This window comes from Balaenoptera borealis (genome assembly GCF_965194805.1).
Source record: "Balaenoptera borealis genome assembly, chromosome: 11".
In the NCBI taxonomy this organism is placed as follows: domain Eukaryota; kingdom Metazoa; phylum Chordata; class Mammalia; order Artiodactyla; family Balaenopteridae; genus Balaenoptera; species Balaenoptera borealis.
The window spans coordinates 84,238,133-84,260,302 of record NC_138868.1 but is presented as its reverse complement, the minus strand read 5'-3'; the positions used below and the strand labels follow the sequence as shown (position 1 = coordinate 84,260,302).

The 22,170-nt window shown below is 37.6% G+C and overlaps 1 protein-coding gene and 1 pseudogene across 3 annotated transcripts in view; one reads left to right on the top strand and one right to left on the bottom strand.

The window, feature by feature from the left end:
* LOC309604934 (large ribosomal subunit protein uL30 pseudogene) overlaps window positions 1-22,170 on the top strand; it is a 527,607-nt pseudogene that overhangs the window by 336,124 nt on the left and 169,313 nt on the right. The window lies entirely within an intron of this gene.
* The window catches only part of CWF19L2 (CWF19 like cell cycle control factor 2), a 186,716-nt gene that overhangs the window by 51,517 nt on the left and 113,029 nt on the right, over window positions 1-22,170 (bottom strand). For both annotated transcript variants that reach the window (XM_082339911.1, XM_082339912.1), the window contains exons 11-12: window positions 17,746-17,862; window positions 15,499-15,636 (exon numbers count right to left, since the gene is read on the bottom strand). In XM_082339911.1, coding sequence (XP_082196037.1) covers window positions 15,499-15,636; window positions 17,746-17,862 — 255 coding nt within the window. The remainder of the gene's footprint in view (window positions 1-15,498; window positions 15,637-17,745; window positions 17,863-22,170) is intronic.

The following is a 22,170-nucleotide window of genomic DNA, read 5'->3' as shown; positions in this document are numbered from 1 at the left end:
GCTTGTCTGCTCACCCAGCAGGGCGGGTGGGTGCTGGGAGCTGAGGCTGGGGCTTCAGGGGTCAGATCCCAAGGAGAGGACTGGGGTTGGCTGCATGAACACACAGCCTGAAGGGGTCTAGTGTGCCACAGCTAACTGGGAGAGAGTCCAGGAAAAAGTCTCGAACTGCCTAAGACTCAAGAGACCATTGTTTCGGGGTGCGCAAGGGGAGGAGATTCAGAGCACCATCAAAACGAGCTTCAGAGACAGGCGCAAGCTGTGCCTATCAGCGCAGACACCAGAGACAGGCATGAAACTCTAACACTGCTGCTGCAGCCACCAAGAATCCTGTGTGCAAGCACAGGTCACTATCCACACCTCCCCTCCCAGGAGCCTGTGTAGCCCACCACTGCCAGGGTCCTGTGATTCAGAGACAACTTCCCCAGGAGAACACATGGCACGCCTCAGGCTGTTGCAACGTCACACCGACGTCTGCTGCCACAGGCTCGCCCTGCATTCCGTACCCCACCCACCCCCTAGCCTGAGTGAACCAGAGCCCCGTAATCAGCCACTCCTTTAACCCCCTCCAGTCTGGGTGAAAAAAAGATACCAGAGGGCGACCTACATGCAGAGGTGGGGCCAAAACCAAAGCTAAACCCCAGGAGCTTTGCGAACAAAGAAAAGAAAGGGAAATTTATCCATGCAGCCTCAGGAGCAGCGGACTAAATCTCCACATTCAACTTGATGTACCCTGCATCTGTGAAATACCTGAAAAATGAATCATCCCAAAATTGAGGCAGTGGACTTTGAGAACAACTGTAGACTTGGGGTTTGTTGTATGCAACTGACTAGTTGCTGATTTTTATGTTTATCTTAGTTTAGTTTTTAGTGCTTATTATCATTGGTGGATTTGTTTATTGGTTTGGTTGCTCTCTTCTTTTCTTTATTACTTTTTAAAATTTTTTTACTTTAATAATATTTTTAAGATTTATTTTAATAACTTTATTTTATTTTATTTTTCTTTCTTTTTTTTCTCTCTTTTCTTCTGAGCTGTATGGCTGACAGGGTTTTGGCTCTCAGGCCGGTGTCAGGCCTGAGCCTCTGAGATGGCAGAGCCGAGTTTAGGACATTGGTCCACCAGACACCTCCTGGCCCCATGCAATATCAACCAGCGAGAGTTCTCCCAGAGATCTCCGTCTCAATGCTAAGACCCAGCTCCAGTCAAAGACCAGCAAGCTCCAGTGCTGGACACCCCATGCCAAACAACTAGCAAGACAGGAACACAACTCCATCCATTAGCACAGAGGCTGCCTAAAATCATAAGTTCATAAACACCCCAAAACACACTACCAGATGCAGTCCTGCCCACCAGAAAGACAAGACCCAGCCTCATCCACCAGACAACAGGCACCAGTCCCCACCAGCAGGAAGCCTATACAAGCCACTGAACCATCCTTACCCACTGGGGGCAGACACCAAAAACAACAGGAACTACTAACCTGCAGCCTGCAAAAAGGAGACCCCAAACACAGTAAGTTAAGCAAAATGAGAAGACAAAGAAATAAGCAGCAGATGAAGGAGCAAGGTAAAAACCCACCAGACCGAACAAATGAAGAGGAAATAGGCAGTCTACCTGAAAAAGAGTTCAGAATAATGATAGTAAAGATGATCCAAACTCTTGGAAATAGAATGAAGAAAACACAAGAAACGTTTAGCAAGGACCTAGAAGAACTAAAGGGCAAACAAACAATGATGAACAACACAATAAATGAAATTAAAAATTCTCTAGAAGGAATCAGTAGCAGAATAACTGAGGCAGAAGAACGGATAAGTGATCTGGAAGATAAAACAGTGGAAATAACTACCACAGAGCAGAATAAAGAAAAAAGAATGAAAAGAATTAATAACAGTCTCAGAGACCGCTGGGTCAACATTGAATGTACCAACATTCAAATTATAGGGGTCCCAGAAGAAGAAGAGGAACAGAAATGGACTGAGAAAATATTTGAAGAGATTATAGTTGAAAACTTACCTATTACAGGAAAGGAAATAGCCACCCAAGTCTAGGAAGCACAGAGTGTCCAATACACGATAGGTCCAAGGAGAAACATGCCAAGACACATATCAATCAAACTATCAAAAATTAAATACAAAGAAAAAATATTAAAAGCAGCAAGGGAAAAGCAACAAATAACATACAAGGGAATCCCCATAAGGTTAACAGCTGATCTTTTAGCAGAAACTCTGCAAGCCAGAAGGGAGTGGCAGGACATAATTAAAGTGATGAAAGGTAAAAACCTACAACCAAGATTACTCTACCAAGCAAGGATCAGACTGAAATTTGATGGAGAAATTAAAACTTTTACAGACAAGCAAAAGCTAAGAGAATTCAACAACACCAAACCAGCTTTACAACAAATGCTAAAGGAACTTCTCTAGGCAGGAAACACAAGAGAAGGAAAAGACCTACAATAACAAACCCAAAACAATTAAGAAAATGGTAACAGGAACATACATATCAATAATACCTTAAATGTAAACAGATTAAATTCTCCAACCAAAAGACACAGACTGGCTGAATGGAGACAAAAACAAGACCCATATATATGATGTCTACAGGAGACCCACTTCAGACCTAGGGACACATACATACTGAAACTGATGGGATATAAAAAGATATTCCATGCAAATGGAAATCAAAATATAGTTGGGGTAGCAATTTTCATATCAGACAAAACAGACTTTAAAATAAAGAGTACTACAAGAGATAAAGAAAGACACTACATAATGATCAAGGGATCAATCCAAGAAGAAGATATAACAATTCTAAATATTTATGCATCCAATATACAAGCACCTCAGTACATAAGGCAAATGCTAACAGCCATAAAAGGGGAAATTGACAGTAACACAATCATAGTAGGGGACTTTAACACCCCACTTTCACCATGGACAGATCAAGCAAAATGAAAACTAATAAGGAAACACAAGCTTTAAATGACACTTTAAACAACATGGACTTAACTGATATACAGAGGAAATTCCATCCAAAAACAACAGAACACACTTTCTTCTCAAGTGTTCATGGCACATTCTCCAGGATAGATCATACCTTGGGTCACAAATCAAGCCTTGGTAAATTTAAGAAAACTGAAATCGTATCAAGTATCTTTTCTGACCACAACGCTATGAGATGAGATACCAATTACAGGCAAAAAACTGTAAAAAATACAAACACATGGAGGCTAAACAATACGTTACTAAATAACCAAAAGAATACTGAAGAAATCAAAGAGGAAATCAAAAAATAGCTAGAAACAAATGACAATGACAAACGACAACCCAAAACCTATGGGATGCAGCAACAGCAAATCTAAGAGGGACGTTTATAGCAATGCAATCCTACCTCAAGAAACAAGAAAAATCTCAAACAAACAACCTAAAGCAATTAAAGAAAGAAGAACAAAATAACCCTCAAAGTTTGCAGAAAGAAAGAAATCATAAAGATCAGATCAGAAATAAATGAAAATGAAGGAAATGATAGCAGAGATCAACAGAAATAAAAGCTAGTTCTTTGAGAAGATAAACAAAATTGATAAACCATTAGGCAGACTCATCAAGAAAAAAAGGGAGAAGACTCAAATCAACACAATTAGAAATGAAAAAGGAGAAGTAACAACTGACACTGCAGAAATACAAAGGATCATGAGAGATTACTACAAGCAACTATATGTCAATAAAATGGACAACCTGGAAGAAATGGACAAATTCTTAGAAAAGCACAACCTGCTGAGACTGAACCAGGAAGAAATAGAAAATATAAACAAACCAATCACAAGCACTAAAATTGAAACTGTGATTAAAAATCTTCCAACAAACAAAAGCCCAGGGTCAGATGACTTCACAGGTGAATTCTATTAAACATTTACAGAAAAGCTAACACCTACCCTTCTCAAACTCTTACAAAATATAGCAGAAGAAGGAATAGTCCCAAACTCATTCTATGAGTTCTATGAGTCCACCAACACCCTGATACCAAAACCAGACAAAGATGTCACTAAGAAAGAAAACTACAGGCCAATATCACTGATGAACATAGATGCAAAAATCCTCAACAAAACAGTAGTAAACAGAATCCAACAGCACATTAAAAGGATCACACACCATGATCAAGTCAATGACCCTTTTAAGGGTCAAATATCACTAATAATTTTTTTCTAGCTTTATTGAGATGATAATTGACATCTAACACTGTAAATTTAAGGTGTACAATGTGGTGATTTGATACTTACAAATTGCAAAATGTATTTATCACAATAAAGTGAGTTAACACATCCGTCACCATAACATAATTACCGTTTTGTTATTGTTGTTAAAGTGAGAACATTAAAGCTCTACTCTCATAGCAACTTTCAAGAATACAATACAGTATTGTTAACCAAAGACACCATGCTGTACATTAGATTCCCAGACCTTATTCATCTTATAACTGAAAGATTTTACCTTTGACCAACATTTTCCTCCACCCCTCATCCCTTGGCAACCACCATTCTACTTTTTATTTCTAGGAGTTTGATGCTTTTAGATTCCACACGCATGTGAGATCACACTAATTGTCTTTCTCTGTCTGACTTATTTCAGTTAGCATAATGCCTTCAAGGTTCACCCACACTGGTGCAAATGGCAGGATCGCCTCTTCTTTTTTCTTTTTTTAATGTCTAATATTCTCTCTCTCTCTCTCTCTCTGTGTGTGTGTGTGTGTGTGTGTGTGTGTGTGTGTGTGTGTGTATCTCACATTTTCTTTATCCGTTCATCCATCAATGGACACTTAGCATGTTTCCATGTCATGGTTTTGGTGAATAATGCTGCAATGAACATGGGGGTGCAAGTGTCTTTAAGATAGTGACTTCATCTTCTTTGGCGATATACCCAGAAATGGAATTGCTGAATCATATGGTAGTTCTATTTTTAATTTTTTGAGGACCATCCATACTATTTTCCACAATGGCTGTACCAATTTACATTCACACTAACAATGCACCAGCGTTCCTTTTTTTTCTCCACATCCTCATCAGCATTTGTTGTTTCTTCACTTTTTGATAACATGATTCAAACAAGTGTAAGATATCTCATTGCAGTTTTGATTTGCATTTCACTGAAGATTAGTAACATTGAGCATCTTTACATGTATTTGTTGGACATCTGCATGTCCTCTTTAGAAAACTTTGCCTATTAAAGTCTTCTGTCCATTTGAAATCAGATTTTTTTTTTGCTATTGAGTTATATATGAGTTATATTGAGGGGTTTTTTTTTTTTTTGCTATTGAGTATTTTGGACATTAACCCCTTATCAGAGAAATGGTTTGCAAATATTTTCTCCCATTCTGTAGGTTGCCTTTTCATATGCTTTTCAGTTTGATGTAGTCCCACTTGTCAATTTTTGGTTTTGTTCTTTGTGTTTTTGGTGTCATATCCAAAAAAAATCATTGCCCAGACCAATGTCATGGCATTTTTCCCCCTATGTTTTCTCCTAAGAATTTTACAGTCTTAGGTCTTACATTTAAGTCTTTAATCCATTTTAAGTTAATTTTTGTGAGAAGTGTAAGAAAGATGTTCAATTTCATTATTTTGCATGTGAATATACAGTTTTCCAAACACCCTTTATTGAAAAGATTATCCTTTCCCCATTAAGTATTCTTGGCTCCATTGTCAAATACTAGTTGACCATACATACATGCAGAGGTTTATTTCTAGGTGCTCAATTCTGTTCCAATGGTCTATGTGTCTGTTTTTATGCCAGTACCATATTGTTTTGATTACTACAGCTTTGTAATATAGTTTGAAATCAGGAAGTGTAATGCCTCTAAGCTTCCTTCTTTCTCAAGATTTCTTTGGCTATTTGGGATCTTTTGCAGTTCCATACAAGCTTTAGAATTCTTTCTACTTTTTCTGTAAAAAATGACAATGGAATTTTGATAGAGACTGAACTGAATGTATAGATGGTTTTGGTTAGTATGGAAATTTTTATAGTATTAACTCTTCTGTCCATGTACACAGGATATCTTTTCATTTATTTCTGTCTTCAATTTTTTTCCTCAATGTCTTATAGCTTTCAGTATACAGATCTTTCACCTCCTTGATTAAATTTATTCCTAAGTATTTTATTGTTCTTCATGCTACTGTAATGGGATTGTTTTCTTTATTTCTTTTTCAGATAGGTCATTCATAGTGTATACAAATGTAATTGACTTTGGTGTGTTGATTTTGTATCCTGAGATTTTACTGGATCATTTATTAGTTCTAACAGTTTTTGGTAGATTCTTTAAGATTTTCTATATAGAAAATCATATCAGCAAAGAAAATTTTATTTCTTCCTTCTCAATGTGGATTCCTTTTATTTTTTTTTCTTGCCTAACTGTTCTGGCTAGCACATCCACTACTATCCTGAATAGGAGTGGTGAGAGTGGATACCCTTGTCTCATTTCTAATCTTAGAGTGAATGCTTCCAACTTTTCACTGTTAAGTATTTTGTTAGCTGTGGATTTCACATATATGATCTTTATTGTGTTGAGGTATGTTCTATCTATATCCAATTTCTTGAAAGTTTTTATCATGAAGGATGTTGAATTTTTAAAATCATTTTTTCTGATAGCTTGTTATTAGTGTACAGAAATGCAACTAATTTTTGTATATTGATTTTGTATCCTGAAACTTTACTGAATTCGTTGATTAGTTCTAATGGTTTTTTGATGGAATAAAAAAAATCAGTTTTCTATATATAATATCATGTCACTTGCAAACAGAGACAGTCTTACCTCTCCCTTTCCCTTTCGGTCCTTGGCTTTTCTTTGGTGGGAAGTTTCTGATTATTGAAAAAAAATGTCCTTACTTATTACTGATCTGTTCAGATTTTCTTTTTCTTCATGATTCAGACACGGTAGGTTGTATCTTTCTAGGAATTCATCCATAACACCTAAGTTGTCCAATTTGTTAGCATATAATTATTCATAGTAGTCTCTTATGATCTTTGTATTTCTGTGGTATCAGTTGTAATATCTCCTCTTTCATTTATAATTTTATTTCAGTCCTCTCTTTTTTTCTTTGTAAATCTAGCTAAAGGTTTGTCAATTTTATCTTTTCAAAAACCCAGCTTTTAGTTTTGTTGATCTTTTCTGTTGTGCTTATATTTCCTAGTTCATTTATTTCTGTTCTAATCTTTGTTATCTTCTTCCTTCTGCTAACTTTAGGCTTACCTTATTCTTTTTTTTTTTTTTTTAGCTCCTTAAGGTATAAAGTTAGGTTATTTGTTACCTTGTTTTCTTCTAAATGTAGGTGTTTACCATTATAAACTTAGCATCTTAGCACTGCTTTGTTGCATTCCATAAGTTTTGGTATGTTGTATTTCGATTTTCATTTTTTAATATATTTTTTATTTCCCTTTTGATTTCATCTTTGGCCTATTGTTTGTTCAGGAGTGTGTTATTTAATTAAGGCTTATTTTGTGACCTAACATATGATCTATCCTGGAGAATGTTCCACGTGAACTTGAGAAGAAATGTCCTTATATAATAATAAAGGAGTCAACTCATCAAGAGGAAATGCTAATTGTTAATATATGTGCACCCAACTTCCTAGTACCTAAATATTGGGTTGGCCAAAAAGTTCGTTTGGGTTTTTCTGTACCAGCTTACGGAAAAACCCGAACAAACTTTTTGGCCAACCCAATATATTAACCAAATACTAACAGATCTGGAAAGAGTGATAGATAACAACACAGTAATACTAGAAGACTTCAATATCCCGCTTTCATCAATGGTCAGATCATCTAAATAGAAAGGCAATAAAGAAACACTGGGCTAGAACGAAACTTCAGGCCAGATGGACCTAACAGATATGTACAGAACATTCCACCCAACAGCAACACAGAAGAATTCTTTTTCTTTGACTTTAGAGTTTTATTATATTGTTATCTTGGAGAAGACTGTTTCAGATTGAAATTTTGGGGTGACCTATTAGCTTCATGAACTTGGATGTTTAACTCTCTCCCTAAGTTTGGCAAGTTCTCAGCCATTATTTCTTTAATTAAGCTTTCTACCTCTTTCTCTCTCTCTTCTCCTTTGGGACTTCAATGATGCATAGATTGTTTTTGTTAGTGGTGTACCATAAGACCCACTGGCTTTCTTCATTCCTTTTCATTCTTTTTCTTTTTGCTTCTCTGACTGGATAATTTCAAATGATCTGTCTTCAAGCTCACTGATTCTTTCTTCCGCTTGGTCTAGTCGGTTGTTGAAGATCTCTATTGAATTATTTGGTTCAGTCACTGTATTCTTCAGCTGCAAAATTTGCTCGGTTCTTTTTTGTTTTCTATTTCTTAGTTGAACTTTCTATTTTGTTCTTGTATTGTTTTCCTGATATTGTTAAATTGCTTATCCAGTTCTCTTACAGCTCTCTGAGCATCTTTAGAGAAATTATTTTGAATTCTTTGCCAGATAATTCCTGTGTCTCCTTTTTGGGGAAGCCACTTACTGGAGATTTATATTCCTTTGGTGGAGTCTCTTTCACTGATTCTTCATGATCACTGTAGCCTTGGGCAGATATCTGAGCAACTGAAGAAGCAGGTACCTCTTCCAGACTTTATGGAATGACTTTACTAAGGGAAAATGTTCACCTGTGGGTGGGGTGAGGGCATGTGGTGGCACTGGGTTCAGGGGAGTACAGTGGCTTGTCAGCTCAAGTCACTGGGGTCTGAAGCATCAAAAACTGTGTGGTCCTTGGTAGGTACTGCAGGGGGTCCACAGATGCTGCAAGGGCTGTTGCGGTCTTCAGCAGCTAGGGACCAGGGCAAGTAGCAGTAGTGGCTGAAGCCAGAGGTGTAAACACACTCAGATGCAGGAGTCAGCTGCAGGTGCTTGTATAGTGAATGGCAGAGGCTGGTTGCAATCACACATGTAGTGGTGGGGGCCAGGGTAGGCAGCAAAGGCCAGAGTATACTATGGATGTGCTGACAGCTGTAGGAGTCCCAACCATCAGCATTCACTACCATGGCTATTGGGTCTTGCCACAGGCACATGGAAGTGGATCCCAGTGATGGGGATCGGGGTGGAGGTGTGCTAGTGCACAGCTAGTGGGGCTAGCTGCAGGTGAGCACAGTGATACAGGCCAGTGACAGAAAAGAGAGACTGATCCAGGCCCAGAAGCACCTGCAGGGACCCTAGATGTTGGCATGCCCTTCTGTAGCTACACAGTCTCCCCCAGGGCATGCACATGGCAGTGGAGGCTGGGGAAAGGTGTCAGGTTGGCAATGTGCAAGTACACATCTGGAAGGGCTAGCCCTGAGCACATACATGGTGGTGGGGGTCAGCCATAGGGGTCTAGGCTGGCATGTTGTACTCCTGCAGCTGCAGAGGCCTGGGCTGGCTGCAAGGGCAGTTCTCAGGCTCCAGGAGGTGGGTAGGGAACAGGAAGGGACTCGGTCAGCTAGCATTAGCAAATGAAAATACCTATGTGGTGAAAGCTGGTGAAATCTGCAAGTGTTTCACAGCAGCTGTGCTGGCCATTAGTTTCTTCAGTGGCAAATGTTTTGATTGTCTACAGAGTAGATCACTGGGAAACATGATCACTCCTGCCTAGTATACTCTGATTTTCTTCCTTGTTCCTAGCTTCTCTATATATCTCAGCTTTTCTGATCTCTAGGCAGGGTGAAACTGAAGTGGTACCTTCATGTGGTGCCACAAAACACTGGGGAGCTGGTCACTCACCCACTCTTCTTTTCCCTGCGAGGGGAACTCTTTTCACCTAGGGAAATCTCTCTTGGCATTGAGCAATACCAGCTTGGGCAATAGGATGATCCAGGCAAAGAGAAGCGGTCTTCCTTCCCTTTTTGTGCAGCCATTCTCAAGTTTTTTGTTCCACTACGTTGCTGAAGTTTCTTAAGTAGACTCTAGAGCTCTCCCAGATCTGTTTTTACTCACGGATAGCTACCTAACCATTGATCTTTCAGGGGTGACAGAGGGTGGGGTCTCTTACTCAGCCATTTTGGTGACATCCCACTGTATCTTTTATAATGTTCTAGCTTAGTAAACTTAAATTTTAAAAAGTTAAAGACTCAAGATGTTCCCAGAAACTGATCAAATATCTTCAATCACAATTACTGCCAAATCAATTAATAAGTAAAAAAAATCCTTTACAATAAAATATTAAAAGACCTCATAATATACAAATGAAACAAAAGAAAAAATACTATAAATTTATATTCTTAAAGCAATAAACAATAGTGGTGAAATATGCAAAACACATAACAAGTCATGATTATTGTCTCATAATTCAATAAAACTAAGCCTCTTGAAACATGGTATAAGGAAAATACACAAACACCCTGACATGTTTTATTTTAAATTTATAACCATAAACCTCAGATGGACCTTCGGCACTGCCTGAGAATCCTACTTTATTTCACTCACTGGTTTTCTCAAAAACCATTTCACACTTTCTTCTCAAACCTCTAACACCCCTTCTTCACCGTCACTCTCAGCTGATACCTGAGTCCTTTCACTAAACTAACAGAGGCAATAAGAGGAAAACTAGGTCATTTTTCTACTACCACATTTACAAACCTACCTGTATCTGTGCCTCTCCTACTGATGGACAGTAACCAGCTCCTTTCTAAACATACCTCTTCACTAACTATTCTCACATTCACTCTTGAACACATTATAATCAGGCTTTTCTCCTTGGGAGACCAAGGAAACCACACTTATGAAAGTCACCAGGGGAATTCCCTGGTGGTCCAGTGGTTAGGACTTGGGGCTTTCACTGCTGGGGATCAGGTTCAATCCCTGGTTGGGGAACAGATCTCACAAGCTGCATGGCACAGCCAAAAAAAAAAAAAAAAAAGTCAATGGTCACTTTTTCATCTTTGAAGATCTTACTCTATCTCTCAGAAACAGTTCACACAGTTATTCACAACCTCCTTCTTGTCCTCTCTGGTTTCTGAAACACTACACCCTAAGTTTTCCTTCTGGCTTTTCCTCGCTGGCTGTACTTTCTCAATCTCATTTGTTGGATCTATTTTGTCTTCTTCCAGACAGTGCTCAGCTCAGTCTTCAGACTCTCCTCATTAATAATTTCTTAACTCCCATGGCTTTAAGTACATTTAAATGTTAACAGCATCTAAGTCTATATGGGAGAACCAACATATACCCAGAAATCCATGGGCAGTCACTCCACACCACCACGTGAATGGCTAATGGGCATACTTCACATGTCCATAAACAGTATTCTTCATCTCCCACCTCCTGAAAAATTGTCCCCCTGCAAAGTTTTTCTACTTCAATAAATGGCACCAGCATTGCCCCAAATCTTAATACTTCTCACCAGTTTACCACCCTAACCCAAGGCACTATCTAAATTAATTAAATACTCTCCTAAATATTCTCCCTGCTTCCACTCTTGCCTATCTACATTACCTTCTCAAAAGAGCCACCAGAAAAGTCTTTTAAAATATAAACCAGCAGTTTCCAGACTGGCATTTCAGGGGCTGAGAAGTCGCCACCCTATCACATCAACAAGTACAAAGCTGAACAAACTGAAAAATCGACAACTCTTTTTAGATCCATCATGAAAGTGATTGCCCCAAAATTGGAGAGACAGTCAGGTGGATACAAAGAATCATAATTTATCTGTGCAGAAACCAGTGGTTCTGTGAGAACTAGTGCCAGGGTAGGAAAACCTAAACTGTAATTGATAAGTTGCAAGAGGCTCAATGTGGACAAATTTAAGAGTTAAAAATCCTAGGGGAATCCAGTCATAATGGGGCCTCTCAAACTTTTGTAAATTTTACCTCTTGGAGCTCTACCAGGGACTCAGAGTAAAGATCAGGAAAAACATCCCCTATGACTTTCAACAGGGGGAAGGGAAAAGGAAACATTTTGAAATATACCAGGGCATTCTGTTTTACTTAAAAAGGCCTGCCCCTTAGTAGAAACTATTGTGCCAGAGTTTAACCTGCTGGGGTTTTGTCAGAGCCTAACCTACCTGAAGGAAGGGAAACATCCAACTCCAGCCCCTTCTAGCCATTCTATCCCAACTAAGTGGAAAAAGAACTGAGAAGTACTAGTGAAATTCACAGTCCAGGGGCATAGGCTCACAAAGAACAGATGGATAATGTAAGCAGAGAGATGAAAATTCTAAGAAATAACGGAAAAGAAATGCTAGAGATCAAAATCACTATAACAGAAATGACAAATGCCTTTGATGGATTTATTAGTGACTGGACAAGGCTGAGGAAAAAATCTCTGAGCTTGAGGATATGACAACAGAAACTTCCACAACTGAAAAGCAGAGAGAACAAAGACCAAAAAACAAATAAAAAAACAAACAGAAGAGAATATACAAGAGCTATGAGACAACTACCAAACACAAATGAGGTCATGACACTGTCCTACTAAAAACTTTCAAATGGTTTCTCATCATTTAAAACAAAAACAAAAGCTCTACACCATGGCATGAAACACCCGACATGATCTGACCATTTCTTCTTCTGCATGTCTTTCCATTTCTCCCTCTATTCACAGTCACGTGTCATCTTGCTGTCTTTTAATGCTTGTCAAGTTTGTCTCTTCTTCAGATCCTCTGCATTTGTTGTTTCTTCTGCATGAATAGTCTTCTCCCAGATATTCACAGACCACTCCCTCACTTTGTTCAGAAGCCTGCTGAAACATCATCTCCAGAGAGAGGCCATCCTTCAGCATACTATTGAATAACATCCTATCTTCTTCTACTTTGTTTTACTTCCTACAAAAACATTTTCTATTTTGTGATATAATATTAATGTTATGTAATTTTTGTATCATGTATTTGTTCACTTTCTGTCTCATCCACTAGAAATATAAGCTCCTCAAGAGGGCGAACTTTATTACTTTGCTACACCCAGCACCTAAAATAGTATCCAGCATAAATCAGGTGCCCGATAAACAACTTTTTAATTGATATATTATTTATTTATTTTTATATTAATTAAAAAATTAATAAGTTTTTAATGAGGTTTTTAAATCTTGTGTATAAACATGAATGGATTATGATAAAATTATTAAAACTATATTTAATTCAGACTTCCAAATACAATGATCTGCCCCATTTCATTTTTTTTTTTAAACATCTTTATTGGAGTATAATTGCTTTACAATGGTGTGTTAGTTTCTGCTGTATAACGAAGTGAGTCAGCTAAACGTATACATATATCCCCATATCCCCTCCCTCTTGCGTCTCCCTCCCACCCTCCCTATCCCACCCCTCTAGGTGGTCACAAAGCACTGAGCAGATCTCCCTGTGCTATGCGGTTGCTTCCCACTAGCTACCTATTTTACATTTGGTAGTGTATATATGTCCATGCCACCCTCTCACTTTGTCCCAGCTTACACTTCCTCCTCCTCGTGTCCTCAAGTCCATTCTCTACATCTGCATCTTTATTCCTATCCTGCCCCTGTTTTTCTTCAGAAACTTTTTTTTTTTTTAGATTCCATAGATATGTGTTAGCATATGGTATCTGTTTTTCTCTTTCTGACTTACTTCACTCTGTAAGACAGTCTCTAGGTCCATCCACCTCACTACAAATAACTCAATTTCGTTTCTTTTTATGGCTGAGTAATATTCCATTGTATATATGTGCCACATCTTCTTTATCCATTCATCTGTCGATGGACACTTAGGTTGCTTCCATGTCCTGCCTATTTTAAATAGAGTTGCAATGAACATTGTGGTACGTGACTCTTTTTGAATTATGGTTTTCTCAGGGTATATGCCCAGTAGCGGGATTGCTGGGTCATATGGTACGTCTATTTTTAGTTTTTTAAGGAACCTCCATACTGTTCTCCATAGTGGCTATATCAATTTAGATTCCCACCAACAGTGCAAGAGGGTTCCCTTTTCTCCACACCTTCTACTGCATTTACTGTTTGTAGATTTTTTGTTGATGGCTATTCTGACTGGTGTGAGGTGATACCTCATTGTACTTTTCATTTGCATTTCTCTAATGATTAGAGATGCTGAGCATCCTTGCATGTGTTTGTTGGCAATCTGTATATCTTCTTTTGGAGAAATGTCTACTTAGGTCTTCTGCCCATTTTTGGATTGGGTTGTTTGTTTTTTTGATATTGAGCTGCATGAGCTGCTTGCGTATTTTGGAGATTAGTCCTTTGTCAGCTGCTTCATTTGCAAATATTTTCTCCCATTCTGAGGGTTGTCTTTTTGTTTTGTTTATGGTTTCCCTTGCTGTGCAAAAGCTTTTAAGTTTCATTAGGTCCCACTGCCCCATTTCTGAGAAGGAAATTTTCATAAAAATATGTCCTTCTTTCTGCAGTGAATTTCCAGACCCTAGAATATTTCTAGTATTTCCCCCAAAATAAAGAGAAGTAAAATTATCCTAATGGGCTACAGTTAAGATCCCATACAATTTTTTAATCATTTCTGTTTAACCCAAGTTTGTTTTACTCTCTGTGATATACACATACACACACTTGACACCTTGGTTACCTGTATTCTAGTTTTCATTAAGTTAATTTTTTTCACCAGATAATATATTCACATAGTTAAAAGAAAAAGTCTAATAAGGTATACAGTAAAAAGGCTCCCCTCCTGTCCCTCAGATCCCTAGGTTCAAATTCCCATCACCAATGCTGTCATAAGCAAGGAAGGGTAATTTGTTCTGTCAACTGCCAGACAGTAAATATTTTCAGTTCTGTGGGCTATACAGTCTCTGTCTCAACTATTCTCAGCTCAGCTGTTATAAAGCGAAAACAGCCTTAGACTACATGTAAACAAAGGTGCATAGCGGTATTCCAATAAAACTTTATTTGTAAATATAGGCACTGAGCTGAATCTTTCCAGTGGGGTCAGTCTCTAACTTTACATATGTCTCTTTGACAAAAAGTGTTAATGGTAATGTTTGAAGAGACTGCAATGGAAGGGTTTGCAAAAAAGAATGCTATTTTGAAATAAAAAAATTCATCCTACTACCCATGAAACATTGATATACATTTAAAAACATACAAAATTTTCATATAAACAGACTTAAGACTATTCCAAGATGCCTTCTTTATGATATATATTACTCCAAATATATATACCTTGTGGCATAATTATGAAGAACTAGTGTAACATCAAGATAAAACAGACTGGTCACCTAACTAGCAGCACACTGTCAACATTAAAGTCTGGCCCCAAACATTCCCTTAAATGGTAGATCAAATATATAGTTAACATTTTCATGGAATACATTACAAAGTTAACCCAGAGTTCTTATTTTAAAATAAGAATTTTAAAGAATAAAAAAAACTGAATACCAAAAGTATACTCCCCACTCAAATCAATTCTAAAATGCACATTTCCAATATGTCTTACAAAGGATTTAATTTATTAAAACAAATCACGATTATAAAGAACTAGCTGTCTCTGAAAAGTAGATCATTGTAGACTGAGTAATCAGCTTCTCAAAATTCAAAGGTATCCTAGGAATATATCTTACCTTAGATGTCATTTTCATAAAATGTCTGTTTTGATTTTCTGCTGTTCCCATCTTTTCGTTCTTGACTAAATCATTTAGGCTTAGAATATCATCATCATGAAAGTATCTGACCCTTTCTTTTTCCTCATAGGTTGAAGCCTATGACAAAATGAACATTATTAGTTTAGTGAAAACATAAGTCTCTGAAGTATTTTAATGAATTATCTATAAATCTGATATTAAAAGTAAAAATCCCACTTTGTATCATAATCTTTCTTTCCAGTATATCCCTATTCTGTCTGCATCCACGTGGAAAAATTTCCATTAGAATAACACTCCCTACCTCTTCTGTCCCTTTACTTTTTTCCCTCTTCCCCAAGGATGGAAGTATGATAGTATCTGATTTCTGAGTTTTAAGGAAAGGACAGAATTGTTTTATGCCTTCTTCTCTCCTCTATGCTCTTCCCCTCCTTGTAGTAAAAATTCCCTACCACTGTGAAGGGAAGTCAGCAGTTACCCAGAGATCAAGTAAGCATATCAAGAACAAAAGTGAAGTATTAGCAAACCTACTTTAAACAGCTCTATCAGAAAAAAAGCTGATATTCTGATTCTCATCTAAATCAATTCTGGGTTTTCCTGTCAGTTGATTCCACACCTACACGTGGAAAAGAAAAGTGCTATGTACTGCCTACCAAATCAAATCTCTTCAACGCTGTTCTCACATTCCCTTATCCAAATAAAACCTGCTCTTCAATTTCTTTAGAACCATGTTCCCAATATTTTTTCCCCACATTACTACCCCTGTCTTCACAAGCTTAAATCTCACATTCCATGACTTCAATCACTCTCTGGATCCAAACCCCCTTCTGGTCCTCTTATCCTTTCACTATACTCAGAAAACAAATCTCAATCCTGAATGAATGTGTCTATCTTCTTTACTCTTACACCTAGACTACTCAGTAGTAAGCAATTCAAAAGAGTATTCTATGCCATCTGGCAATGCATCTATGAATCCCTAGCCAGTTCTGTCATTTCATACAATTCAAACCTTTACTATTCTTCTCCCACATCTCCCTTCCAAACCCCTAATACGTCCCATTTCTTTAGGAGAGGTATCCATCCCATTTTTATTTTCTGAACAAATCAATTACTAGTTCTAGCAGCACAGGCACTCAACAGGCAGATAATAAACATTTGACAGAATTCTAAATGAACAAATCTTCTGTGGACCCAATTACCACTTATAAGATCTTTCAAATTTAAAACAAAAAATCTAACTTGGGAAAACTGAATATGTTGTTTTTGCCATTTTAAGAGCCTCAAGGTAGTGCTAAAAATTAACTGCTGCAGCTAGAAGATGGAAAAGAAAATTAAGGTTTACAAAGGATCTAACACAGGTCTATAGCACCAAGGTTTTCCCTAAGAGTTATGACAAGTATGTAAAAAGAAGCTAGAAACAATGTCAAAGAAATATACACTAAAATTAAAACTGCCTTAAGAGCTTCCCTGGTGGCACAGTGGTTGAGAATCTGCCTGCTAATGCAGGGGACACGGGTTCGAGCCCTGGTCTGGGAAGATCCCACATGCCACGGAGCAACTAGGCCCGTGAGCCACAACTACTGAGCCTGCGCGTCTGGAGCCTGTGCTCCGCAACAAGAGAGGCTGCGATAGTGAGAGGCCCATGCACTGCGATGAAGAGTGGCCCCCACTTGCCACAACTAGAGAAAGCCCTCACACAGAAACGAAGACCCAACATAGCCAAAAATAAATAAATTAATTAATTAATTAATTTAAAAAGGTAACTTACCATTAAAAAAAAACTGCCTTAAAAATTCAATGTTCACAATTATTTGAAAACTGTTGTTGAATTAGAATTCACTTTGTAAAAGGCAGAGGATTATAACTAAAATAAAAGTAAGAATGTGATTTACTACCTTCTAATGTTTGCATTATTAAGCAACATTTCAGAAAATATTTTGAAGTAGAGTTGACCCTTGAACAATGCAAAGGTTAGGGGCAGTGACCCCCATGGAGTTGAAAATCTGACTGTAACTTTAGAGTCGGTCCTCGATATCTATAGTTCCATATTCACAGATTCAAACCACCACAGACTGTGCAGTACTATAGTATGTAATTTATTGAAAAAGTTCTGTGTATAAGTAAACCTTTGCAGTTCAAACCCATGTCGTTAAAGGGTCAACTATAGTCTGATACAAAGGGAAAAAATGAATTCTGAATTAATAAACAAAAGACATATGTTAAACATACAATCAGTCTCTTCCTTCTTCCTCCTTTAGATTCCAGATGTTTTCGTGGTGTGTTCACAGGCCAGACTCTTCCAGAATGATCTGTTCTGACAAGGATCACTTCTTCCTGATCTTCATTCTGTGGAAAGGTTTAGAGATAACAATTGTAATTATTGAGAAGAGTCTTGAAACATTATGTTTGATAGCCAAAAGAGCATAAAAATGATTCTAGTTTTCACATAATATTATGGATTACCTTAAGCCTAACGGACTTTCATTATCTACTATAATGTAAAGTGACCATAATGTTTTCATGGAAAAGGTGAGGAAAAATATCTAAGCTTATTTAATTTTTTAAAACAATTACAGAAGCAAACTTCAAATATAGTTTTCCTTTAGACAATATTAAAAGATGACAAAGCACCAATATTCAAACAGGCATTCTATGAGAATGCCCATCACCTATGGAGCAGATGTCATATTTAATGAATGTTTCTTCAATTTAAAGATCCTGGCTTGCCTGAAAGATGGCGGAGTAGAAGGAGGTAGGCTCAACCCTTATTACAGAAACACCAAAATCACAAGTAACTGAACAACCGTCAACAAAAACACTGCTGAAACCTACCAAAAAAAACAAAGAAGAAGCCACAAAGATATGGTAGGAGGTGCGTAATCGTGATAAAATCAAATCCCATAACTGCCGGGTGGGCAACCCACAAGCTGGAAAATAATTATACCACCAAATTTCTCCCATAGGAGTGAAAGTCCTTAGCCACACATCAGGCTTCCCAGCCTGCAGATCTGGCAACAGGAGGAGGAGCCCCCAGAGAATCTGGCTTTGAAGGCCAGAGGGGTTTGATCAGAGGAATTCCACAGTACTGGGGGAAATAGAAACTCCACTCTTAAAGGGCAGAGATAGGGTCTCATGTGCAATGTAAAAAAACAGCGAGCTCATAGAGACTGGGTCAGACTTACCTGTTAGTACTGGAGGGTCTCCTGCGAAGGCAGGGGACGGCTGTGGCACACTGTGGGGACAGAGACACCGGCAGGGGCAGCTCTGGCAAGTACTCATTAGTGTGAGCCCCCATGGAGGCTGCCATGTCATCCCCCTCCCCCACAGACATAACCCCATCCAAAAGCCTGTATGATCCAGTGCTGGGACGCCTCAGGCCAAACAACCAGCTGGGCGGAAACACAGCCCCACCCATCAGAAGACAGGCTGCTTAAAGTCTTCCTGAGCATGACCCAGCACAGCAGATGGACAAGACCCAGCTCTACCCACCATCAGGTAGGAAAAAGGCACTCCTAGCAGGAGGTGTATATAAGCCTCTAAGACAAACTCATCCAGCAGAGGTCAGACAGCAGAAGCAAGAAGAATTATGGTGCTACAGCCTGTAGAATGGGAACCACAAACACAGAAAGTTAGACAAGATGAGACAACAGAAGAATATGTCGCAGATGAAGGAATAAGATAAAACCCCAGAAGAAAAACTAAGTGAAGGGAGACAGGCAATCTACTGGAAAAAGAATTCAGAGAAATGATACTGAAGATGCTCCAAGATCTCAGAAAACCAATGAAGGCACAGAGTGAGAAAATACAAGAAATTTTTTTAAAAGACCTGGAAAAACTAAAGAGCAAACAGAGATGAACAATATAATAACTGAAATGAAGAATACACTAGAAGGAATCAACAGCAGAATAAATGAGGCAGAAAAACAAGTGACCTGAAAGACAGAATGGTGGAAATCACTGCCAGGGAACAGAATAAAAAAAAAAAATTAAAAGAAATGATGACAGTCTGAGAGACCTCTAGGGTAACATTAGATGCAGCAATATTCTTCTTATAGGGGTCCCAGAAGGAGAAGAGAGGGAGATAGGACCTGAGAAAATATTTGAAGATATGATAGATGAAAACTTCCCTAACATGGGAAAGGAAACAGTAACCCAAGTCCAGGAGATGCAGAGAGTCCCAGACAAGATAAAGCCAAGGAGGAACATGCTAAGACACATAATAATCACACTAACAAAAATTAAATACAAAGAAAAAAATATTAAAAGCAACAAGGGAAAAGCAATAATTAACATACAAAGGAATGTCCAAAAGGTTATCAGCTGGTTTCTCAGCAGAAACTCTGCAGGCCAGAGAGGACTGGCACTATATATTTAAAGAGATGAAAGAGAAGAACCTACAAACAAAAATACGCTACCCAGCAAGGCTCTCTTTCAGCTTCAGCAAAAAAATCAAAAGCATTACAGACAAGCAAAAGCTAAGAGAATTCAGCACCACCAGAATACCTTTGAACAAATGCTAAAGGAAATTCTCTAAGCAGAAAAGGTCACTAATAGAAACAAGAGAATTATGAATGAAAAAGCTCACCAGTAAAGGCAAACATAAAGTAAAGGTAGGAAATCATCTGCACACAAATATGATATCAAAACCAGCAATTGTGAGAAGAGGACAGCACAAATGGAGGATACTGTAAATGCATTTGAAATTAAAAGACCAGCAACATAAAACAATCTTGTTATATACAGACTGCTATATCAGATCCTCATGGTAACTGCAAAATGAAAATCTACAATAGATATACTCACAAAAAAGAAAAAGGAATCCAAAAACAACAATAAAGTTACTCAGTAAATGACAAGAGAAGAAAACAAGAGGAATGGTTAAAAAAAAAAAAAAGACCTACAAAAACAAATCCAAATCAATTAAGAAAATGGCAATAGGAACACACATATCAATGATTACCTTAAATGTTAATGGATTAAATGCTCCAGCCAAAAAACACAGACTGGCTGAATGGATACAAAAACAAGACCCATATGCATGCTGCCTACAAGAGACCCACTTCAGATCTAGGGACATATACAGATTGAAACTAAGAGGATGGAAAAAGGTATTCCATGCAAATGGAAATCAAAATAAAGTTGGAGTAGCAATACTCATATCAGACAAAATAGATTAAAATAAAGACTGTTAAAGAAGACAAAAAACACTACATAATGATCAAGGGATCATTCCAGGAAGATATAACAACCGTAAGTATATATGCACCTAACACAGGAGCACCCCAATATATAAGGCAAATACTTGCAACCATAAAAGGAAAAACCGATATTAACTCAACAACAGTGGGGGACTGTAACACCCTACTTACATCAATGAACAGATCATCCAGACAGCAGACCAATAAAGAAACACAAGCCTTACATGACACATTAGACCAGATACACTTAATTGATATTTAGAGAGCATTCCATCCAAAAGCAGCAGAATACACTTTCTTCTCAAGAGCACATGAAGCATTCTCCAGGATTGACAATATGCTAGGTCACAAAGTGAGCCTTGGTAAATTTATGAAACCTGAAATCATATCAAGCATCTTTTCTGACTACAATGCTATGAGATTAGAAATCAACTACAAGAAAAAAACTGTAAAAAGCACAAACACATGGAGGCTAAACAATATGCTATTAAACAACCAATGGACCACTGAAGAAACCAAAGAGGAAATCAAAAAATACCTAGAGATAAATGAAAATGATTGCACGACGATCCAAAATCTATGGGATTCAGCAAAACCAGTTCTAACAGGGAGGTTTATAGCAATACAATGTTACCTCAGGAAACAAGAAAACTCACAAATAAACAACCTAACCTTATACCTAAAGCAACTAGAGAAAGAAGAAAAAACAAAACACAAAGTTAGTAGAAAAAAAGAAATTGTAAAGATCAGAGCAGAAATAAATGAAATAGAAATGAAGAAAACAATAGAAAATATCAATGAAACTAAAAGCTGGTTCTCTGAAAGGATAAACAAAATTGATAAACCTTTAGTCAGACTCATCAAGAAAAAAAGGAAGAGGGCTCAAATCAATAAAATTAGAAATGAAAAAGGAGAAGTTACAACAGAACACAGAAATACAAAGTGTCATAAGAGACTACCTCAAGCAACTATCTGCCAATAAAATGGACAACCTAGAAGAAATAGACAAATTCTTAGAAAGTTACAATCTCCCAAGACTGAACCAGGAAGAAACAGGAAATATGAACAGACCAATCACAAGTACTGAAATTTAAATTATGATGAAAAAATCTTCCAAAAAAGTCCAGGACCACTTCACAGGAGAATTCTATCAAATATTTAGAGAAGAGTTAACATCTATCCTTCTCAAACTATTCCAAAAAATTGCACAAGAAATAGTCCCAAACTAATTCTATGAGACCACCATAACCCTGATACCAAAATGAGACCAAGACACCACAAATAAGAAAATTTCAGGCCAATATCGCTGATGAACAAAGGCACAAAAATCCTCAAAGTAATAGCAAACCGAATCCAATAATGCAGTAAAAGGATCATATACCATGATCAGTGTTGCAAGAATTTTTCAATATTTGCAAATCAAAGTGTGATACATCACATTGGCAAATTAAATAAA